The sequence below is a fragment of the Lacerta agilis genome, chromosome 1 (assembly GCF_009819535.1).
Source record: "Lacerta agilis isolate rLacAgi1 chromosome 1, rLacAgi1.pri, whole genome shotgun sequence".
Classification (NCBI taxonomy): Eukaryota; Metazoa; Chordata; class Lepidosauria; order Squamata; family Lacertidae; genus Lacerta; species Lacerta agilis.
This window is the reverse complement of record NC_046312.1, coordinates 56,718,045-56,738,103: the sequence shown is the minus strand read 5'-3', so window position 1 is coordinate 56,738,103 and position 20,059 is coordinate 56,718,045. Positions and strand designations below refer to the sequence as shown.

General features: G+C 44.2%; 1 protein-coding gene across 1 annotated transcript; it reads right to left on the bottom strand.

Annotated features, from left to right (window-relative positions):
* Positions 1 to 5,962: 5,962 nt before the first annotated feature.
* FGF4 (fibroblast growth factor 4) lies at positions 5,963 to 19,282 on the bottom strand. Its single transcript, XM_033173233.1, has 3 exons — positions 18,860 to 19,282; positions 14,629 to 14,732; positions 5,963 to 6,165 (listed from the first exon to the last, which is right to left on the bottom strand). Exons 1-3 carry the CDS (start codon positions 19,191 to 19,193, stop codon positions 6,073 to 6,075), a joined length of 531 nt encoding a protein of 176 aa, XP_033029124.1. The 5' UTR covers positions 19,194 to 19,282; the 3' UTR covers positions 5,963 to 6,072.
* Between the last annotated feature and the right edge of the window lie 777 nt (positions 19,283 to 20,059).

The window sequence follows — 20,059 nt, the reverse complement described above, 5'->3', positions numbered from 1 at the left end:
AGTTGACAGAGGCAGTGCCACCCACCTTGGACTGGTTGTAAGTAAGAAGGCAGGCAGCTGGGGATTGGCCAAGTGTAGACAAAGGTTGGTGGGTGCAGTGCTCCATTTGGAATTATGGGCTAGCCTCCACTGACCCTCCCTGCAGCTCGGTGGTGCTATGAGGGCAGGACTTTGGGACAAAAGTCTAGGGATCAAGTCAGCAGATGGAACAGGAGTGTTTCCAAACATAGCAGGGCTGGCTTACCACATTTCTGAAGCAAAGTAACACACACGGGGAGCCTGCAAGAGCATTAAGTCCAAAACATATAATTGCCCGTTGCCACTGTGGTTACCCCCCCCCCTTTCCCCAAGGGTAAGGCTGTTTTGAGAGGAACCTGAGAGGTAACAGATTTTGAGGAGAGAACTGGCTTGCAATGGGGATGGGGCAACCCCATGTTGTGCCAGGCCCAACTTTGGAGGGGTCTGGCCTCACCTTATAATTGGGGTGTGTGTTTTTCAAACCAGGGAAGTTCATCTTCCATACACCCCCAAATTCTGAATTAGCTTCCAACAATACCTATGAGTAGCTTATTCTTCAAGATCATCCATTAATTACAGTATCTATGCAAGTCATTCATAAGTACAATATGGTTTCATGTATGTGTAACTCTAGTAATAATACAGGAATGTAGAAAAAAATGAAAAAAAAATGAAATGAAAGATGGATTTCTGCAGCCTTGGTATTTTGCCGATGCACACATTTATGACTCCAGGACATAAGGTGTTGGTTTTGTTTTGTTTTTGTTTTTAATGTGGCACCATGGTTGTAGCCAGGATTTTTTTGGTTGGGGTGGGGGAGAACCTCAGTTTGCTATGTAATTTTATTGATTTTCTATTGATGGGGGGGGGGCAGCAGTTTCCCCTCTTGGCTATGCCCATGAAAACAGTTACAGTTCACTGTTACATGCATGGGTATGAGTTTATATGGCCCCCAGGCTTCAAGGCTCCCAGCTCTGCTTTCTGTGGCTATCAGCAGAACAGGAGGAGCTTTCACTTTTAAACTAAGCAGAATGCCCTGCAGTGTCTGAACTTGGTTAGCTTACTACAAGTAGTCAGCAAGTCACGTTTATCAGACATGGTTTGATACTGACTTGTTCGGTCTAACCAGCATTTAAACAAACTGGCTAGAAAGCTGCCTGATCTTCTTCTGCCAAGAAGGTCTATCTAGCTCAGGTATGCCTACCCTGAATGGCAACAGCTCTCCAGAGTTTCAGACAGGAGCTGTTTCCAGCCCTGTGTGGAAGTGTCAGGGACTGAACCTGGAACCTTATGCATGCAAAGCAAATGTTTGAATGTTAAACTGCAGCCCTTCCCCATGAATTTCACCAAGTTTGGGTAACAAAACTTGGTTACCTTAAAGACAAAAGCTGTCAATCTCCTCGTGATCAGAGGAGGAAAGGACAGGGAGGAGAGTGCAAGCGTGAGACACATGCATGCAATCCTATACCCATATTGCATCCCATAAAAGAGAGAGGTGCTATTCCTCTTGCTAATCTGCTTAATCAGGGACAGGTTCCCATGTCTCACCTCAAATAGCCCCTTATATGAAGTGGCTGGGGAGACCCGGCCAGATGGGCGGGGTATAAATAATAAATTATTATTATTATTATTATTATTATTATTATTATTATTATTCACATTTCCCTGCGGAATAGCCATGGTCATCTTTCTGCTGTCCTATGAGGGACCCTGGAACAGCCTTCAATGTGGAGACTTTCAAAGAAGCACAGCCTGGAGAACGATGCTTAATCTAGCCTTGGCCTGCTGTCCCACTTGCCATTTTGCTGCCATAACGGCCACATCAGCAGTCAAGAAGTTGCAACCCAACAGCTCGTGTGCACAGCATGTCTTAGGGACGGGCCATGTTCCTAGTTCAATGCTTTAGCACCCATTGGGGAAATAGAAAGCTGGGAAAACAAATGTGTGCTGTGGCATCACATTTCTTAGGCCAGTGTTGCCCTGCCTGACTGTGCACGGTTACCCTTCCCATGCACAGCCCAGGTCAAGGGATATTCTTATTTTACTTCATTTGGGGGAGGAGGCATTTAAAGGCCAACCTCACAGCTAAATGAAAGAATGTGAAGGGGAGGCATGGAGTCATCTTTACCTTTTTCGGGGAGCAAGAGGATCACCAGGGTGGTTGCTTAGCTTTCCTCCCTTTCTTTTGTAACTTTTTAAAGCCAGTACCACCTCTGCCAGGTTGTGGGCTCTGGCTGCCACCATCCCTCCCTCCCTCCCTCCCTCCCTCCCTCCCTCCCTCGCAGCAGATTTTGAAAGTTACAAAAGAAACAAGGGGAGACAACAACCTCACTCACCCCACATGGTCAGCTACTCTACTTGTCCACAATGGGTCAAATGGCAAAACCTCCAAACACAAGTGCCTCCATTTGAAAAATCCCCCGGATATCCCCAACATGGCCACAACTGATTTGCCACCCGAAAAGAGGACAATGCCTCAAGCTCAGCCATTTTGATCCGCCCTTGAGACTCGGTGGGCCAGGACCATCACTTGCTTTGCATACAGAAGGTTCCAGGTTCAATCCCCGACTTTTTCCAGTTACAAGGATTGAATAGCAGATGATGGGATAGACCTCAATCTGAAGCCCTACAAAACTACTGACAGCCACAGGGAGACAATACTAGGCTGGATGGACAAATGGTTTGATTTGATATAAGTTGGCTTCCTATATCCCTGCCATAAAGAGGAAAGCGGAACGAGGCAGACTGAACAGCAGGCGACTCAAGGTTTGTTAGGCTCTCTGAAGGAGCGCACTAGGCAATAGATTAAAGACATAACGATCTCAATTTGCATATATACTCAAAAGAAACCCCACTGAAGTCAGTGGGAATAGTTTCTGGATTGAGGTCTAAAGCAGCCCTATAGAGACAAAGTGATTGAGGGAATCAGCTTGCCCACTCCCATCATAAATTTCTGTGGCAGCAAGGCTGCCTGCAGTAACAGCAGCATAATATTGTATTTGTGATACAGTGGTACCTCGGGTTAAGAACTTAATTCGTTCTGGAGGTCCGTTCTTAACCTGAAACTGTTCTTAACCTGAAGCACCACTTTAGCTAATGGGACCTCCTGCTGCTGCTGCGCTGCCAGATCACAATTTCTGTTCTTATCCTGAAGCAAAGTTCTTAACCTGAGGTACTATTTCTGGGTATGTAACCTGAAGCGTCTGTAACCTGAAGCATATGTAACCCGAGGTACCACTGTATTGCTCTTCTGCAGCAACCAAAATTATGCCTCATCGTAACCCTTGATTTGCTGGGGCTGCAGGTCTCAAGTCAGAACCGTGTGAGCTATTGCTAAGGCTTCCTAGCTGTTGTTTCCAAGAACTTTGTATTATTGCTTTCAAAGTTTCACTTCTATTTAAAAAAGACATCCAATCAACTCAAAACTTAGTAGAAGTTTCAGTCTTTCCTTTTCCCTGCCACTCCACCCCCCTGCCACCATTCTTAAACCTGCCTGCTCATTCTTTGCTTTAAAGACATGGTTTACATTCACAAAATATATAAAGAAAAATATAGGGTTACTGGATGGCCATATAGTGCTGCAGCCTGACAGCTGTCTGCAAATATTTTCACCGTGATTATCCTTACTAAAAGTAAATCACTGGGTAAAGATAGCACAAACGTGACAAGGCTCAAATTGGATGCAACCAACACTATCTGGAATACTTCTGGCTACATAGGGAAAGGGGGGGGGAGTAGGGATTTTGGATGCCGCCTCCCACAGGGGAATTACAACACTGAATGAACAGGGAGGGGGTGAGAGAGAGAGAGAGAAATGTATGCACCTTCCATGCAGACTGTGTTAGGAAACTGGCTTCAAGAATGAGTGAGGTAGACATGAATCAGTTATGTCAGGGAATGAAATGCTAAGGCTGCAACCCATAACCCATTTACATCACAGTAGGTCAACTGCACAGGGATAAGCCTATGTAACAAACAGGCAGAGCAATCCTCTAGTCCACTGATGCTGTGGGAGCACTGATGCTGGAGCAATGCACCATATCCTTTACTCCATCATGCCAGGGGCAGGGGGGTAGTTTTCTCTCTCTCCATTTCATCCTCAGTATGGGATTTTCCTTATGCCGCCTCATTTGAGGCAGTTTGGCTCCACGTCTGCATCTGTTCTGCCCCACCCATTCCCCTTCCCACATCTTGATGCTGTTTGGGACCTTGCACCTGCAAAGCAGATATGCCAGCATTGAGATGTGCCAGCATATCCATGCATTTGCACCAGATGAGTCCAGGAGCAAAGACATAATCCGGGTCCTGCTAGTGCAGCAAGGCTTCCACCATATCCCAGAGCCCTTCAGCTGCCATATCCTGACTGCACTCTAAGCAGATTTTGGCCTCCCCAGAATCAGCCCTGTGAACCTGGCTTCTGAAAGCTGCCACCCACTGGCAAGGCTTTCTCACAAAATTACGGAGGTGCAGGATAATCAGCTATTGCTATGCCAGAAAGTAGGAGAGCTGCATCTCAAGCTGCTAGCAGTGCCGGCGACGAGTGGTCACTGGAATGACTCATCTCCAAAGCATACCACTAACAGGCCCTTTCCCAGCGAGGGACTGCCCTCGTGCATCTCTGGCGATCACTCAGATGATCACTTTGCAGCAAGCACAGCTACCAACCAGAGCATCAAAACCAGTTTCTGTTACAACAATGTGCTCTATGGTAACTTAGACATACTGTAGTGGATTATGGATTGCAGCCTTAAAGGCAGCAGCACATTTTCTCCTTGTAAATATTGCATTAAAAACAATACATCAATAAGGAAGTAGAGGAACAATACATCAATAAGGATTTAGAGAAACTTCAGTCATCTGGCCATATCTGAGAAAGAGGGAGAGAGAGAGAGAGAGAGATCTTTTTTTGATGACATGCTCTTCAGACATTGCCAGATATTTGGCAGGGAAGAGGAACAGAGTTATCACATTTAAAAGACGGGTAGTTTTCATTACAAAAATTAAATGCTACTAATTAATTGTGGCCTACTGGTTTCACATAGTGTGAACCTTGGTGGGGGGGAAGAAAGTGAGCACACAGTTACTGATGGGTCAAAAGGTTTGCTTTTGTCCAGTTTTTTGTTTTTGTTTTGAAGGTTAAAATAGAATAATATTCCTGGAAATTGATTGTACAATGTTTAAGAGTTGTCTGCTAAGGGCACAATTCACCAAGCACTGCTCCCGAGCAGCCTCCATGTTAGTTCAAAAGAGTCATTCGCCCATATTACTTGGTGAATCGCGTCTCAGGGGCTCCGAAGAGATTGACTGCGGGGAAGTTCAGAGTTCAGCAGCAGCAGATCTAAAAACAGCTTTTCTGCACCAGAAGTAAACTGATACCATTTCAATGAAACAGCAATGCTGCACAAAAGGAGGTCAGGCATTGTGCATTGCTTGCAACAAGTTGGCATCAGAACAAGAGGGAGGTTTTGCCCACTCCTTCTTCAAAGACTAAGACCTACCTGGCAGTTATCATTGGATTCTTTTAAAAAAAATCATCATGTTCACTAGCCAACACTGTACAACACAGAGAACAGTGCAAAACATTGTAATATAGGAATCGGATTTCACGTTTTAAAAAACAACAACACATAATAGCAGCACACCTGTGATAACTTACCCAAAACAAGTAAAATAAGCCACAATGCAAAAGAGTCCTCTGTCGTTGCATTGTGCAATGAATAGCTTAAGTCGGAGGATTTTGTTTTATGCTGGGTCTGTCTTTTTTTGTCTTTTTCTTTTTTTTAAAGGAATTTCTTTTTAAAAAATCAGAACTATAAATAACTTTCTGGCAATATATACAGAATTAAATAATTTAAATATCTTACATCTACTCTTGCATAAACTCTCAAAAGAAAAGTGCACCATAGGTTTCCCCTCCTCCGCCTCTTGGGTCTCCCCACTTCCCTGAGGTTAAGTCTGAAGGGACAAGCGCTCAGATCCTAGGAAGAAAATGTGTCACCGTCATGGTGGGAGAGACTTTGTTGCCTTTCTTTGTTCGTCCGTTTTTGCTCAGGGCTATGTACATCCCCGGTAGATCTGGGACTCATAGGCGTTGTAGTTGTTGGGGAGCAGGATCTCTTTGAATTTGCACTCATCATTGAAATGGTTCTGAAATGAGAATTTGGGGGTAGAGGGAGGGAGGGAGGGAGAACGATGGAAGTTTTCTGTTAGGGATCAGAAGTCAAGAGATTTCTGCTGAAAAACAAAGCGGTCTACAAAATTAAATAAATATAAAAAAATAATATGCTATTATATTTCTCTTAGCACACCTGTATACCACTTTTCAAGAATAATATATTTCTCAAAGTATACAAACAAGCGAATTTAGAGGTTGCCAACTTTTTTGGGGGGGGCAGGACTCTTGTGCCTTCTCATAGCTGCACAGCAGACAGAAAATTAACTTCACACAAGTGGTATTTGATGCTCCACTTTGCATTCATTAATATTTCCGTGAGCCACAGGGACCACCAGCTCTTTCTTGCAGAACATGGAGTTAGATGTAGAAAAGATTTGTTTGTTTGTTTTGTAGAACAGGTGCAGGGACGGTACACCTTAGCAGCTTACTTTTTTCTCGTTTCTTTTCAAGTGTATCATACTGTAAAACTGAGGCTTCAAATTGCCTTTAGAGACAGAGACCATGATTTAAAAAAACAAAAACAAAAAACCCACAGGCTTTGAATCATGCTTGGAGGACTGCTCAAGAATTTCATCCCATCACCATTTTTAAACATTACATGATAGGGGCACTGTGGTGTCTGCATTTTCCTGAAGTTTGCAAAACAATTCTTGGGTAAAAAAAAAAAAAAGTACCAATAAGCAAATAAAATGTGTATTTAGGTTGTAATACATGAAATATGTATTTTTCAAATGAAATATGTGCAAAAAAATTGTACATACTGTCCTGAGGGAAAAATACTTTTTACAATGCAGTTTTTAAAAGGAGTTTTAAAAACATATGCAGATTGACAAGGAAATTGGACCGAACAGACTTATGAATGAACACGCATGAAACTGACATAGACCAGAAACAGATAATCCATGCCTAGATTAGGAGCCCCCTTCATGGATCACTGCCTTGCCGTGGCGAAGGGGCTTGAATTACTCAGGGAAGCTATGGACAGGTCAAGATGGACAGATTAGGAGCACTTCCACATGGAGATTTTATTGACGTATCTTGGACCTACAGCATTTGCCATCCCTGTGCATGGATTTAGGTACACGTTTTCATCCTGTTTTCTCCGATCTATCATGTGGGTGAATATGCCATTAGGGCAGGCTGCTCATGAGAGGCTTGTGGATCTCAGAGGATTGAGCCTGATTGAATAGGTACCTAAATCCACGCACAGGGATGGTAAATGCTGTAGGTCTGCTGTGGATTCCCTTCAGTCCAGGGCAGGAAACCTTTTTCAAGAACCACGTTGCATGGCTGCATGCCAGTGGTTGGTGTGGTCATAGGCAAAAGTGGGTGGAGCAACATTAGGCTACATTGCAACCACACAAAAACCAGAGATTCTCTCTCTCTCTCTCTCTCTCTCTCTCTCACACACACACACACACACACACACACTCACAAACACACACACACACACCCCTACCTCTCCATCACATTATCACAGTTTAAGGGAACATTCCAGCCAGGAAAAGCACTGAAGGAGAACACAAAGCAGGGAAAGCGAGGGGTGTGGCCTGGGAGAGAGGCACAGTCCAAAATCCATGCCTGTCAAATCTGTTGTGAAGTGTATTTCTGAGATCTTTGGCGCTGATTAAAAAGAATGCAAACCTGAAGCTGTTTTTCTTCCCATTCCTTGTAACTCTGTAGCTCCTCCAGCACCTATCCTTCTGAAATGTTACATGTTACTTTCCTGGTGGCACCTCTATGATAAATGCCATTTTCATACTAATCTCGTGGCCTACAAAACCACAGGGAGGGAAGCAAGTTCTCTCCTCCCCCCCCCCAATTTTAAATGCACCTAGCACATGCACCCCAGACCTGCTTGCCTGTAATTTGGTAGGTTTCTTATATGATGGCACTGAATAACATATGTTACTTTTACACAAATTGCCCACAAAACAGGGGATTCCCACCCCCCCCCATCCCCAGTTCTCCTACCCCACTATAAGGTGCAACCAGGCAGAGGGCCTTCTCAGTAGTGGCACCCACCCTGTGGAACGCCCTTCCATCAGATGTCAAGGAAATAAACAACTACCCAACTTTTAGAAGACACCTGAAGGCAGCCCTGTTCAGGGAAGTTTTTATGTTTGAAGTTTTATTCTGTCTTTAAGGTTCTGTTGAAAGCTGCCCAGAATGGCTGGGGGTAGAAATAATAAATTATTACTAAATTATTATAACCTTGCCTGCAAATTTTACCCAATTCTGCCTACAAATATAGACAAGATATATGGACAGTTCCCTTAAAAACAAAAAGTAAAGGTGTCCAAAACAACAACAACAAAACAATCCTTTAGACCTATTTCTTCTGCAAGGCTTTATCCATTTAGGAGGACACACGGTGCATGAAACTTTCACCCAATTTTGTCAAAAGGGAAAGGCTACAACCATTTTTTAAAATCCCCTTAATAGTGAATGGGAGAGGCCTGACACTTCATTTTTTTCTGAATAGGAATTCAAATTCAGACCCAAGCCAAACTGGGCAGCCTCGAAAGCATTTGAGATCAAATTGGGCAGTTTTCCAATGTGCCAAACTGGAGGCTGTACTGAATCTTTTGTTTGGTGCCCAGCCCAGCGTCTCACTTCACGCTGGTTATTTGAAATGGTCAGAAGCAGCAAAATAAAAATCTACATTGTCTCCAAACCTTTCATTTTTTTATTGGTGGTACTCCAGGCCTAAGAGATCCATTTCTGGACACTTGGCCTTAACAAAGCACTAGCATTGGTTGGCAGAAGCTGCCCACCCCAGTGACTGCAATGTATCCCTTCTCCCTCCCCCTGGAAATGCTTCTTACATACCTCCTGCTCACACAAACCACCACCACTGGGACTCAGCACCTGGATATATTCAGGTGCCTGCATTCCTACCTGTATGCTTCATACGGATTTACAAGATGATTAATCTGTGCTTGGTGCACAAACACAGCATCAAGTCCGCCTGCAGTTAAGGATACTGGCATGCTCTTTCAGCTGCTAGTACCTAATGCTTTCCAGTAGCATGTCTCTATCCGGCAACACGGTACAAACTGCAAATAGCCTCTGCTATCCTCTGACCCACATTGGGGGTAGATCTCAGTATCCACCTCAGAAATCCACCGTAACAATGATTCCAGGGATATCTACCCCAACAGTGATTCCACCACGGAATCTGCTCTCTGACTGTTTGGCCCAGTCAGACCTCCAACCTCATCTCAGCAATCTATGGGTCAAAGTCAACTAAGATTTACTCTGAGTGATGTGTTGAAATTACGAAATGTGATTAAATTAGGTCTATTAATTTAAATGGGTCTACTCTGAGTAGTGCATAGCTGAATGCTACACACACACACACACACACCTAAATGAATTGGCTGTTTGAAGCATGTGGGTGCATGCACTCAAATGCAGGAGAAAGTCTCCTCTTACACTTGCAGCTGTAAACCCTCTAGGATCTGTACATGCATGGAAAATCCTCAGGCAGCTGCCTTAAAAATGAAGTGGGAGGGAGACATCTTTCCATTACATTAAGGATGTTTCGAAGAAGGGAGATTGGACTTGAAGGGAGATTTTTATCAGGGGAGCTATGCACTCTAGTACTAGAGAGGGGAAATTCTCAGCCCCGGAGGAGTACCGGGTAAGCTAAAAGGGTTGTATAAAGAAGAGGTAAGGGTGGGAGAGGGGCGGGGAGAGTTTTGCTTGTCTTCCCAGCATTCTTCCTAAATAAAGCCGCTTTGTGGCTTGCTGAATTAGGGCGTTTCAAAGCTACAAAATGGCATAGGGAAAGAGTCGTGGGGCACATCTCCATACATATCGCAGGCAAAATCTGATAGGTGCCCCAATGATACCTGCACTACCACATTCCACAGTGCAATCTTTATTGTATCGATGCACTATCTTGGGTGGGGAGTGAGAGAGAATGGTGTTTTCCCAGGTTAAAAAACATATATGGAATAGCCAGCGCTGGAGGGGAGGGGGGAGGGGGAGGGGGGAAACACCCATGTATCTCTGTCATAGAATGCTGATCACCACCAAAGGGTCAAAGTCAGAACTGTTGGCTTATTAGAAACAGATTTTCTGAAACTGATGGGAATCCTCCAAGCAAATTGCAAAGAGTTGAAGTTCAGAACAGCACATTGATTAGGAAAATGACTAAACCTAATGGGAAGATAGAATAAAACAGGAAGTTAGACAGAGTTACTGACAGGTACACAATTCTAAGCCTTGTCCACTGTTTGATTTTGCCCCTTCTCCTGGGAAATCAAGATCCCTGGTCACTGGCACACAGACCCTCTGAGCCCTCACATCAAGTTCACTAGTTCTCCCCTCCACTTTGCTAATTTTGAGCTGTTCTTGACTCTTTTTCAGTTTTGCAAATGTTGCAAACAGCAACGTCACAGCTAGAGGATACATTACAAGCCCACGGCTTTGGCTTTTTCTGAGAGACACTGCAAGAAAAGATCTTGCACTATTCCAAGTCTCCACTGGCCTGCTTCTTCTCTGCATGTAGACTTTTATACTACAACCCAAAGGCTACATATGCCATCGCTCAATACGCTACGTAAATGCAAAGTGTGGAATCTCAGGGCCCTTGTTGACCACAGTAATCCGCAAACTACTTTCTCCAACTGGAACTAAGGCGTTGTGGACCGTGGTTTGGACATTTTATATTCAAATGTTCTTATATGGCATGTAGTAGCACAAAGACGTGGTGAACAAGGCCACTGGCTTAGACTGCTTTTAAAGGAGAATGAGACAGTCATGGAAGACCAGGCTATCTCAATAGTCACAAGCCATGATGGCTATAAGGAATTTCTGGAATCAGTAACCCACTGAATACCAGCTGCTGGGGAGCAACAGTGGAAAGGAGTTCCTGCCTTTGAGCCCTGCTAGAAGGAATAGAAGGGCTTTTGAACCGCTGCTGCTGCAGAGCTCCTCTAAGGGCTTTTTCTGAGATGTAGAGCAAAGGATAGCCTTTGCTCAAACACACAAAATGTTATAATACTGCAGAAGGGAAAATATAATTGGTGACAAATCTCTATAGACACAGAAAACAAAAGGAAGCGTCACACTCAATTATATCTCCCAAAGTGAGAAGAAGTCCAAGGTTAAAGCCTTGAGCCTTTCTGCATCCATAGCTCCCTTTAGGACAACTCAATGCAAAAGTGATCCTGTTGCGGAATCACTGGACTAAAAGCCCTGCTCACACGAGCTTCGACAAACAGCGAGGCCACAAGAGAAGGACAGCTGGAAATGACCATAAACAAGACTTGTATTATTTTTAGTAACCAAGTGGGGCTCAAGAAATGAAATGCCTTTGGCTATTTGTTCTCAAGATTGTGTATGGGGGTTTTTTTTTTTTTGGTAAAACATTTTTTTTGGTAAAATTGTAGATACAAACAACTAATTCCTTCTCCAGAAGATCAGATGAATATTTGTGTATCTGAAGTCTGAATATCATTTACTGATTTGCTTTGTCCCTTTATCAAACAACGACCAATAAGCAAATGGTGCAATTGTTCACCAGGCTGTGGCTCACTGTGTCCCCCCCCCCACTTTAGATAACTCCAATACATGTTCTTTTTAAATTAAAATTGGAAACTGAACTTCACCTTACAAGGGACTGAAACTGTGCTGGAGATAGGTTTGAGTCATTGCTAGATTTTATATTTTCAAAATATGGGAAGCAGCACTTCTTGCTTCTTAGTTTCAGCAGCTCCCTGTGCAAGAGGAAAGCTCTTTTGAACTTTGCCAGGACCCAGCTAATTAATGGTGCTTGGTGCTTCCACATTGGGATTGCTTCCAGACTACAACTGGATCATTCAGATCCAATTGTTCTCTGTGTGTGTTTGGTTAGCTTCAACACATTCCCATTTTTCCAGTCATAGATCTTCATTGCTATTCCACTGCTTGCCATCCAAATTAGTGGGTAGACCATAATGCAATGTATCCATAGCCATCTTGGGCATGCACACAGGTATTTCTGTACCTGTGAATGTGCGCCACAAATTCCAGTTAGTGCACAAGAGCAAATAGTACCTGACTTAGTTATCATGTGTCACAATAGACAAATTTAAGGCTTGTGCTGTCAAGGTATGGTGGGTAGAATGTCCATTTCCCGTTGTTAGTTTGCTTGAAGAATGTTGACTGCTCAAGCATTCTGAAGAATTATTATTATTATTATCATTATTATATTATAGCATGATGTATGTGCTACATTACCAGCTACTAGGTAATGTCTTGTATGGAGATCTTGAGAGAGCAGCTTTTCCTAACTAGCTTGTTGAAATGTGAATTCAGCATCCAGCAATTGCTGGCATGGTCCTATCCTTTGGGCCACTGAAAACAAAATGGCTACCTCAATGATGAAGAAATGGAAGTAAGGACGTAACATTAGAGGCCACCCACATGTGGCCAGAGGCGTAGGAAGGTCAGGTAGTACCCGGTGCGGAAAATTTCTTGTCACTCCCCCCCCTATTGATTCCCCCCCTGCAAAAATGGTTTTACGTTATTTCATATTTTCTTAAAAAGGAATAATAACAACAACTAATAATAATAATAATAATAATAATAATAATAATAAACTTTTATTTATATCCCACCTTCCCCAGCCGAAGTTGGGCTCAGGGTTGGGAACAGTAAGTGCTCCGCTGAACTGAAATTTCAGCCTTCACGACATAGGAAAACAGCCAAGTAAACAGCTATTTTGGTGGAGGAGGGTCAAGATATTAACTGATATGCATGAAATTTCATATATAGCTTTATAATCCCTAGTATAGTAAGATAAGAACTTTGGAGCAGGCATTTTTTAAAAAAGTTTTTTAATGAACCGCCCTAGTAGGGCAGTAATTGTTCCTTGATAATTTGTCACCCCCTCCATTATGGAACCTGGGGCGGACCGCCCCCTACGCCCCCCTTGCTACGCCCCTGCATGTGGCAATGTACCTATGGGGGGGGAGGAGATAATGCACGCATAAGCTTCCATACCACCAGTAACCATTATACACACACACACTTGTTTTTCCATGTTGGATTTTCTGAAGTAAGGGGGAATGCAGATTAAAATGCCAGCAATTTGATGGTGACAATGTTCAGTAGACCCTGCAAAAACCGGTGTGGATGAGCAGCACCAATTCCACAACCAACTTCGACCTGGGAGCTCCTTGAGACTATCTAAAGCAGCGATGGGGAGCCTGTGGCCCTCCTGATGTTGTTGAATTCCAACTCCCATCCCCCTTGACCATTTGCCATGCCAGCTGGGGCTGATGGGAGTTCAGAGTCCAACAAGTTCCCCATCCCAAAATCTTCTGGCACTCCATCTTCAGACTAGTAAAAGTGGCAGGCTTTGGGACTCCAACATCATATCCAGCTCGTTCTCCCATGTTTCCCTCCCTGAGCTCATTTTACTTAACACCCAGGTTGAAGAAAAACTCCGGAGAACTCAAAAGCTTGCTCGCTATTTTATGATGTTTTGGATGCTCTAAATCAAGTAGCTTTGGGGAGCTTGTGGCTCCCCGCAGAACTGGTGTCCAATGACATGTCACTGCCCTGCACAGGCTTTCTCAGAGGGCAGATAATTCTACTGGACCTCACACTCAGTGCAGCCTCCAGCAGAGGCTAATTGAAAAGGGGGAAGGCCAGAGCATCAGATGATGTTGAGACACAGCAAGCGCAGCCTCCTCTCTTTACCGCTACTTCGTCCCCATGGCAGATTCTTGGACCTGCACTGCTCCCAGATAAGCGTACTGTATATAGGGTTCCATCCTTATTTTATTTTATTTTATTTTATTTAAATATGTTTGTGCAAATAGCACCACACAAATAAGTCCCTGGAACACAGCTTGGAATTTATTTTTTATTGTCTCGAAAAAACAAATGTGTGTAAATCCTCATATTAACAGACTGATGCATTTTGAATTGCCCTTTAACTTGCCAAACAAGATGACCAGGTGCTTGTATTTTTTATTTTTATTTTTTGCACATTAAGCTTGAACATTATGATTCCATTGGCAAGGGAGGTACCCAAGCACTTCTAGTTCTCTACCATAGACCACATCCAAGATACTGTAACTGAACAGCTGCCACTGGGACTTGCTCAGTAACCTAACCTGACTATTAAAATATGCATTGATTCAAATATTTCTATGCTGATTTTCCTGCAGATTAAAGTGTTGTTCATCAAATAAAAGGGGAGGGATATCATTGTTTGATACCCGATGTTAGTATTGCTTAGAGCAGAACTACTAAAATCAATAGACTACTCTACTCTGAGCATTACTTAGCTGGGTATCTCTCACTGGTTTCCATGTTAATATATTTTGAGAGGGTCAAGACTCAGGAGCACTCCATTTTACATCAAAACAACACATCAACACTTTAAAAGGGGGGTTAAAGACACGTAGTTGAGCACTTTTATGACTACTTACAGCTCCATAGAGTTTGCCTTTACTGTTCATGGCTACAAAGAGTCCACTTTTAACGCCAAAGAGGCTCACCACTCCTCTTTCCACAGGAGAGATTTCAAGCAAACCTGTAAGAAGGGAAAAAATGCATTGGGAGCCAGCTAAGAGATATATCTGAGTGTAAGCCATTCCTGTTCTCTTAAAACAAAACAAAATAAAAAAATTCCTTCCAGTAGCACCTTAGAGACCAACTAAGTTTGTTCTTGGTGCACACGAAAGCTCATACCAAGAACAAACTTAGTTGGTCTCTAAGGTGCTACTGGAAGGAATTTTTATTTTATTTTGTTTTGACTATGGCAGACCAACACAGCTACCTACCTGTAACTGTTCTCTTAAATCACAAATACCAGCAACTGAGAATAACATTTCATACATCTGACGAAATAATAGACCATAGTCCATAGTCCATGAAAGCTTATGCCATCATAAATACTGTATATTAGTCTTTAAGATGCCACCAGTCTGTGTTGTTTTTGCTCCAAGAGACTAACACAGATATCCCTCTGGAAAAGGATAAGAGGATGCAATGCTACAATTCTGAATCCATTTTCTGATGTCATCAATGGGACTACTCAGAAGTAAGTGTTTGGGAATAGTCCACTCCTAAGCACATCCTATGTTCTGTGAACAGATGTCTTTGGGCAGCAATCTCCAAGGTGCTGAGCTTCAGAGCAATTCCTTTGATCTCTTTGGGATAGTCTAGAATTAATGAGTTGTGATCCAAAGGCTTGGTTTCTTTAAGGCAATCTAATGGGTAGATGTAGGCTTGCTCTCTATATTACTGCCACTATGTTGAATATACTTTCAGTTGCCCCACTTGGTGGTGACTTTCATGTGGTAAGCTGCATAGAGCAAGGTTGATGTGATTTCCTCCTATGGTTGTGTGTGTGGTGGAACGTTTGAATGTACAACTGGGTGTCTGTCAGTGTATGATAAAGGAGGTTGGAGGGATATCCTACTGTTAATAATTCTATGTCCACTGTATATACCCTTTTAAAAATATGTTGTGGAAGGGGGATTATTGGGTTATCTTTGTTTTTGTTTTTATTATGTATTTTCTGTTTTTTTTTACATTGTGGTTTCATGTTGTGAACGCCCTGAGATCTGCAGGTATAGGATGGTATACAAATTTAATAAATAATAATATATCCAGTGCTTTTTTCTAGAAAAAAAATGGTGCCGGTATTCACCATGAAGTTGTTACAGTAAGTACCACACTTTTAACATATCCATTAAAAAAAGTGCTGGTACTACATACTGTTGAGTACCCCTCTGAAAAAAGCACTGTCTATCTCTAATCTATCTATTTATTGATCAGTCTTCTAATAATAAGAGGAAGAAATTGTTTTTCTCACTGAACAAAATAGAAAATTATTTCCAGTAGCACCTTAGAGACCAACTGAGTTTGTTCTTGGTATGAGCTTTCATGTGCATGCACACTTCTTCAGACTTCTTCTGAAGAAGTGTGCATGCACACGAAAGCTCATATCAAGAACAAACTCAGTTGGTCTCTAAGGTGCTACTGGAAAGAATTTTCTATTTTGTTTCGACTATGGCAGACCAACACGGCTACCCACCTGTAACTTTTCTCACTGAGTGAGCCAAAGTAACTTATATTAAAATTACTGGAAAAGTTGTGGTGATGCAAGCAAAGAACCGTTACATGATACAGGCTCAGCTCCTAGAAAGTAGCTGGCAGCATCTAGCAAGGGTGCAAGCTAATGACACAATAATACTGGACAATAGGAATCACTCTCTGGGTGCCAAGCTTCATTCTGCAGCCTTAAACACACACACACACACACACACACACACACACACACACACACTTACCAAGGCACTATGCTTCAGCAGGGTAGGGGCACTCTCTACTCAGGGGCACAATTTAGTCTTCCTCTCCCCATATACACCTATTCCTGCATGCACCAGTCAGCACCACCCATTATTATTTTTCCCACGATCACCCAGATATCTGAAAAGGAACGAACTGTGTTGACATGGTCAAACTACTACCCCTTCTGGTTTGCCACATTGAATGACTTTCCATGTGCTAAACACTGCACATGGACTGGTTTGAAGTGACAGGTAGGTAGCCGTGTGTTGGTCTGCCATAGTCAAAACAAAATAAAAAAAATTAAAAAGTGGTTCTCTGTGGCAGTTGTCATGTGTGTAGTTTTGCTGCCTAGTAATCAGTCTACATTGGCAACTCAATGCTTGCAGGCTCGGAAGTCAGTCCCATTGAGATGAATGGATTTGCTCCCAGGTAAGTGTGTACTGTACAGTATAGGAGTCCTATGCAATTCCATTCCTTAAGTGAACAGAACTCCTTTAAACTCTTTCCCATTCATTAGGTGACTGCAGAGCACCACAAAAGCACCCGGATAAGGTTAAAGAGTTTGTGTGTGTGTTTGTGTGCATGTTTTAATGGTTGGCAGTGATCCCCCACATCGTCCAGGTTAAAATAAGTAACAATATGTTTCAGGACATGTGAAACATTTGTCATGCTGCTGTCTCTAACCCTTTCCTCCTTAGTGCTATTGTTTCAGTTGGACCGTAGTTAGAATTAGAGCCACAGGGCCATGAGGTTAAGTCACTAACAGATGCTTTTCCTAGTGGACTGCCCTAACTTCTTGGCAGAGCTTCTGCGGGATCTGGAATCCCAAATTAACTATTTGCAACCCTCTTGCAAAAGGAAGGGGGGGTGCTATTTGAGCAGTGTCTCTCAATGCAAATCAGGAGGCTTCCCATTGGGACAGAGAAAAACACCTGATTCCTTTTGATCAGCAGTAGTATTACTAGAAGCCGATGCAACAATTGCTTCAAGGCAGTTTATACTGATCACAGTGGGAGTGATGCAACTTTTTTATTTCTGTGTAACCAGTTCCTGAACTCAGAGCTGGGGAGGAGCAAAGTGCTTTATTTTCTGAGACTAAACTCCATTTGAAATACCTAATGCAACCAAACCCAGAATTTTGGAATGCGTTTTTTTTTTTTTTTTTTTTTTTTTTACATTTTAGATTGCAGTCCTCACGTATCCCACTCTAGAGCAAGAGTAACTCAGCCAGCCACAGAATATATAGCTGCCTAAATTACACAGCAGTCATCCCCAACCTGGTGCCCCCCAGCCCCCGAACTCTGAGCTTGCTGGGGCTGGTGGCAGTTGTAGCCCAAAACATCTGAATGGCATCGGGTTGGAGAAGGCTGTTGTACAGAAGATAAAATGAATAGTTCCCAAGTTGGCACTTTGCATTATGTATTTTAAACACTCTCCCTATGCATTCATGAGGACTAATGGCTTTAAAAATGGAATAATTTGATCATACGCTTCTGCCATATATGACTATTTTTTTCCCTTCGAAATTGAGTATAGAGGTAGAATTGCCTAACAAATCCCATTAAGAGACTCTTCACACACTTGCAATTTCCCTTGGACCAAACACACAAAATGCCCAAGGAATAAACTTATTTATAAGGGAAACAGCATGAAAATGGCAAATCAACAGGGGCGATCATCTTCACATGCATGCATTTTGCTGCATATGCGCAATGCGATGAAGCAACACACAGTAAAATCGCCACACCTGACATATTTCTCCTCCGTCTGCAGAAGTGTTTTCTAACCATAGAAACCTGACAAAACTCCCTATAGTTCCACCAGTTTAAACGGAGGCATCTCCGAAGTTGCTGGCTTCCGAATCTGCAATTTGCTTTTGGGGAGGCAGGGTCAATATTATTGGTCTAAAGGGACTTGATCACCTGGGTGGAATCGAAAGCAGCGCAGGCCCGCTTTGCCGAGACCCTGCGCTCTTTCCCTTCCTTTTCCTTGCATTGCTTGACTAAGCACCTTTGCTCGGGCGATTCTAGGTAGAATTACAGAACTGTCGAGCTGGTGGAAAAGACCCCAAGGGTCCTCTCTAGTCCACCTCCCAGCATGCAAGAAAATGCGCTCCAGTCTGGAACATAAGGGACTGATGACATCAGATGATCATTATTCCCACACCCTCCAGCGGGTCCCAGGAGAAAACTGCCCGGTGAGCTCTGAAGTGGTAAGATTTAACCCTGTCGTTAAAGGAACGTCAAAACTCCCCAGAAGGCAATTGTGGAATGGGCTGGCGGGGCTTTGCAAAGCGACCAGATCCCTCGCCCGTGGAGAGTGCCACAGTCTCTGGCCAGGTGGGCGCAGGTGGCGACTTACTGTGCCGGTTTTCGTTGTGGATCCCGTTGATCCTGCCGTCTGGCAGCACCTGGATGTGGAAGCCGATGCCGACGTTGCAATAGAGACGCCTGAGCCTCTTGATGCCCAGCAGATAGTCGCCGTCGCGGTTGGGCTCCCTCCTTTCCCCGGGGATCCTGGCCATGGAGCGCGAGAAGAGCGTCTCCCAGCGCCACTCCAGGGTGTCGTTGTGCTGGGGCTGCTGGTGGGGCTGGGCGAAGGCGGGCATGCAGCGCCCGGCCAGCCAAGGCGACAGCAGTCCCAGGAGCAAGACTGGCAAGCAGGCCGAAGAGGGGCCAGTCATTCCGAGCAACATGGGCAGCACACGTGGTGCCGAACAGGGAGGCGATGGCTCTAAAAATATACCCTCTCCGCGCGCCCAGAGAGAGAGGGAGAGAGAGAGAGAGAGAGAGAGAGAGAGAGAGAGAGAGAGAGAGAGAGAGAGAGAGCTTCCCACTTCGGACTGGAGAGATCACAGGAGGAAAGCGGTGGGGGGGGGGGGCCGAGAGAGAGAGAGGGTGGCAAAGGAGTCCAGGCAGCTCAGTCCCCCAAGGAACTGGAGACACTCTGGTCAGGTTGCACGGGAGAGCAAGCCACGTTGGGAAGGGGCTGGGCGAAGACCCGGGGAGGGGGCGCCGGCAGAAGCGACGTGGTGGAGAGAGAGAGAGAGAGGTGGGGGCGTTGGGGAGATCGACTCAGCCCCAGCTCCTTCTGAACTTGATCTCCGTCCCAGAGGGCTCCTGTCGAGTGGGGATCTTCTGGTCCGGCTGCTCAGCCATCAGCCCCTTGACCCCCCTCAAGCCACGGCATTTATAGATCCATGTGCCTCGCTTGCACCTATTACATCACCACCGAGCGCTGGAGGCAGCAGCTGAGTTGAGCGGAACGCGAAGTGATCACCCCAAGATGATCATCACCCGCCACTTCCAAGCGGAGCTGGGCAGAGGAAGAAGGGCAGAGTGTATTTAAAAAAGAAGAAGTCCACTTTTAATAATAATAATAAAAAAGAGTGGATTCCACACACCCCCTTTGAAAGAAGAGTTAACAGGGCACTTTCCGCCGCGGTTCCCTTTTCTGGTTGCCAAGCGCGCGCCAAGCGCGACCGAGTCCCCAAAGGCGCAGAAGAATGCCCAAGACGCCTGCCTCCGTCTCCCTTCCAACAATGTCATACTTTGTGGAAGT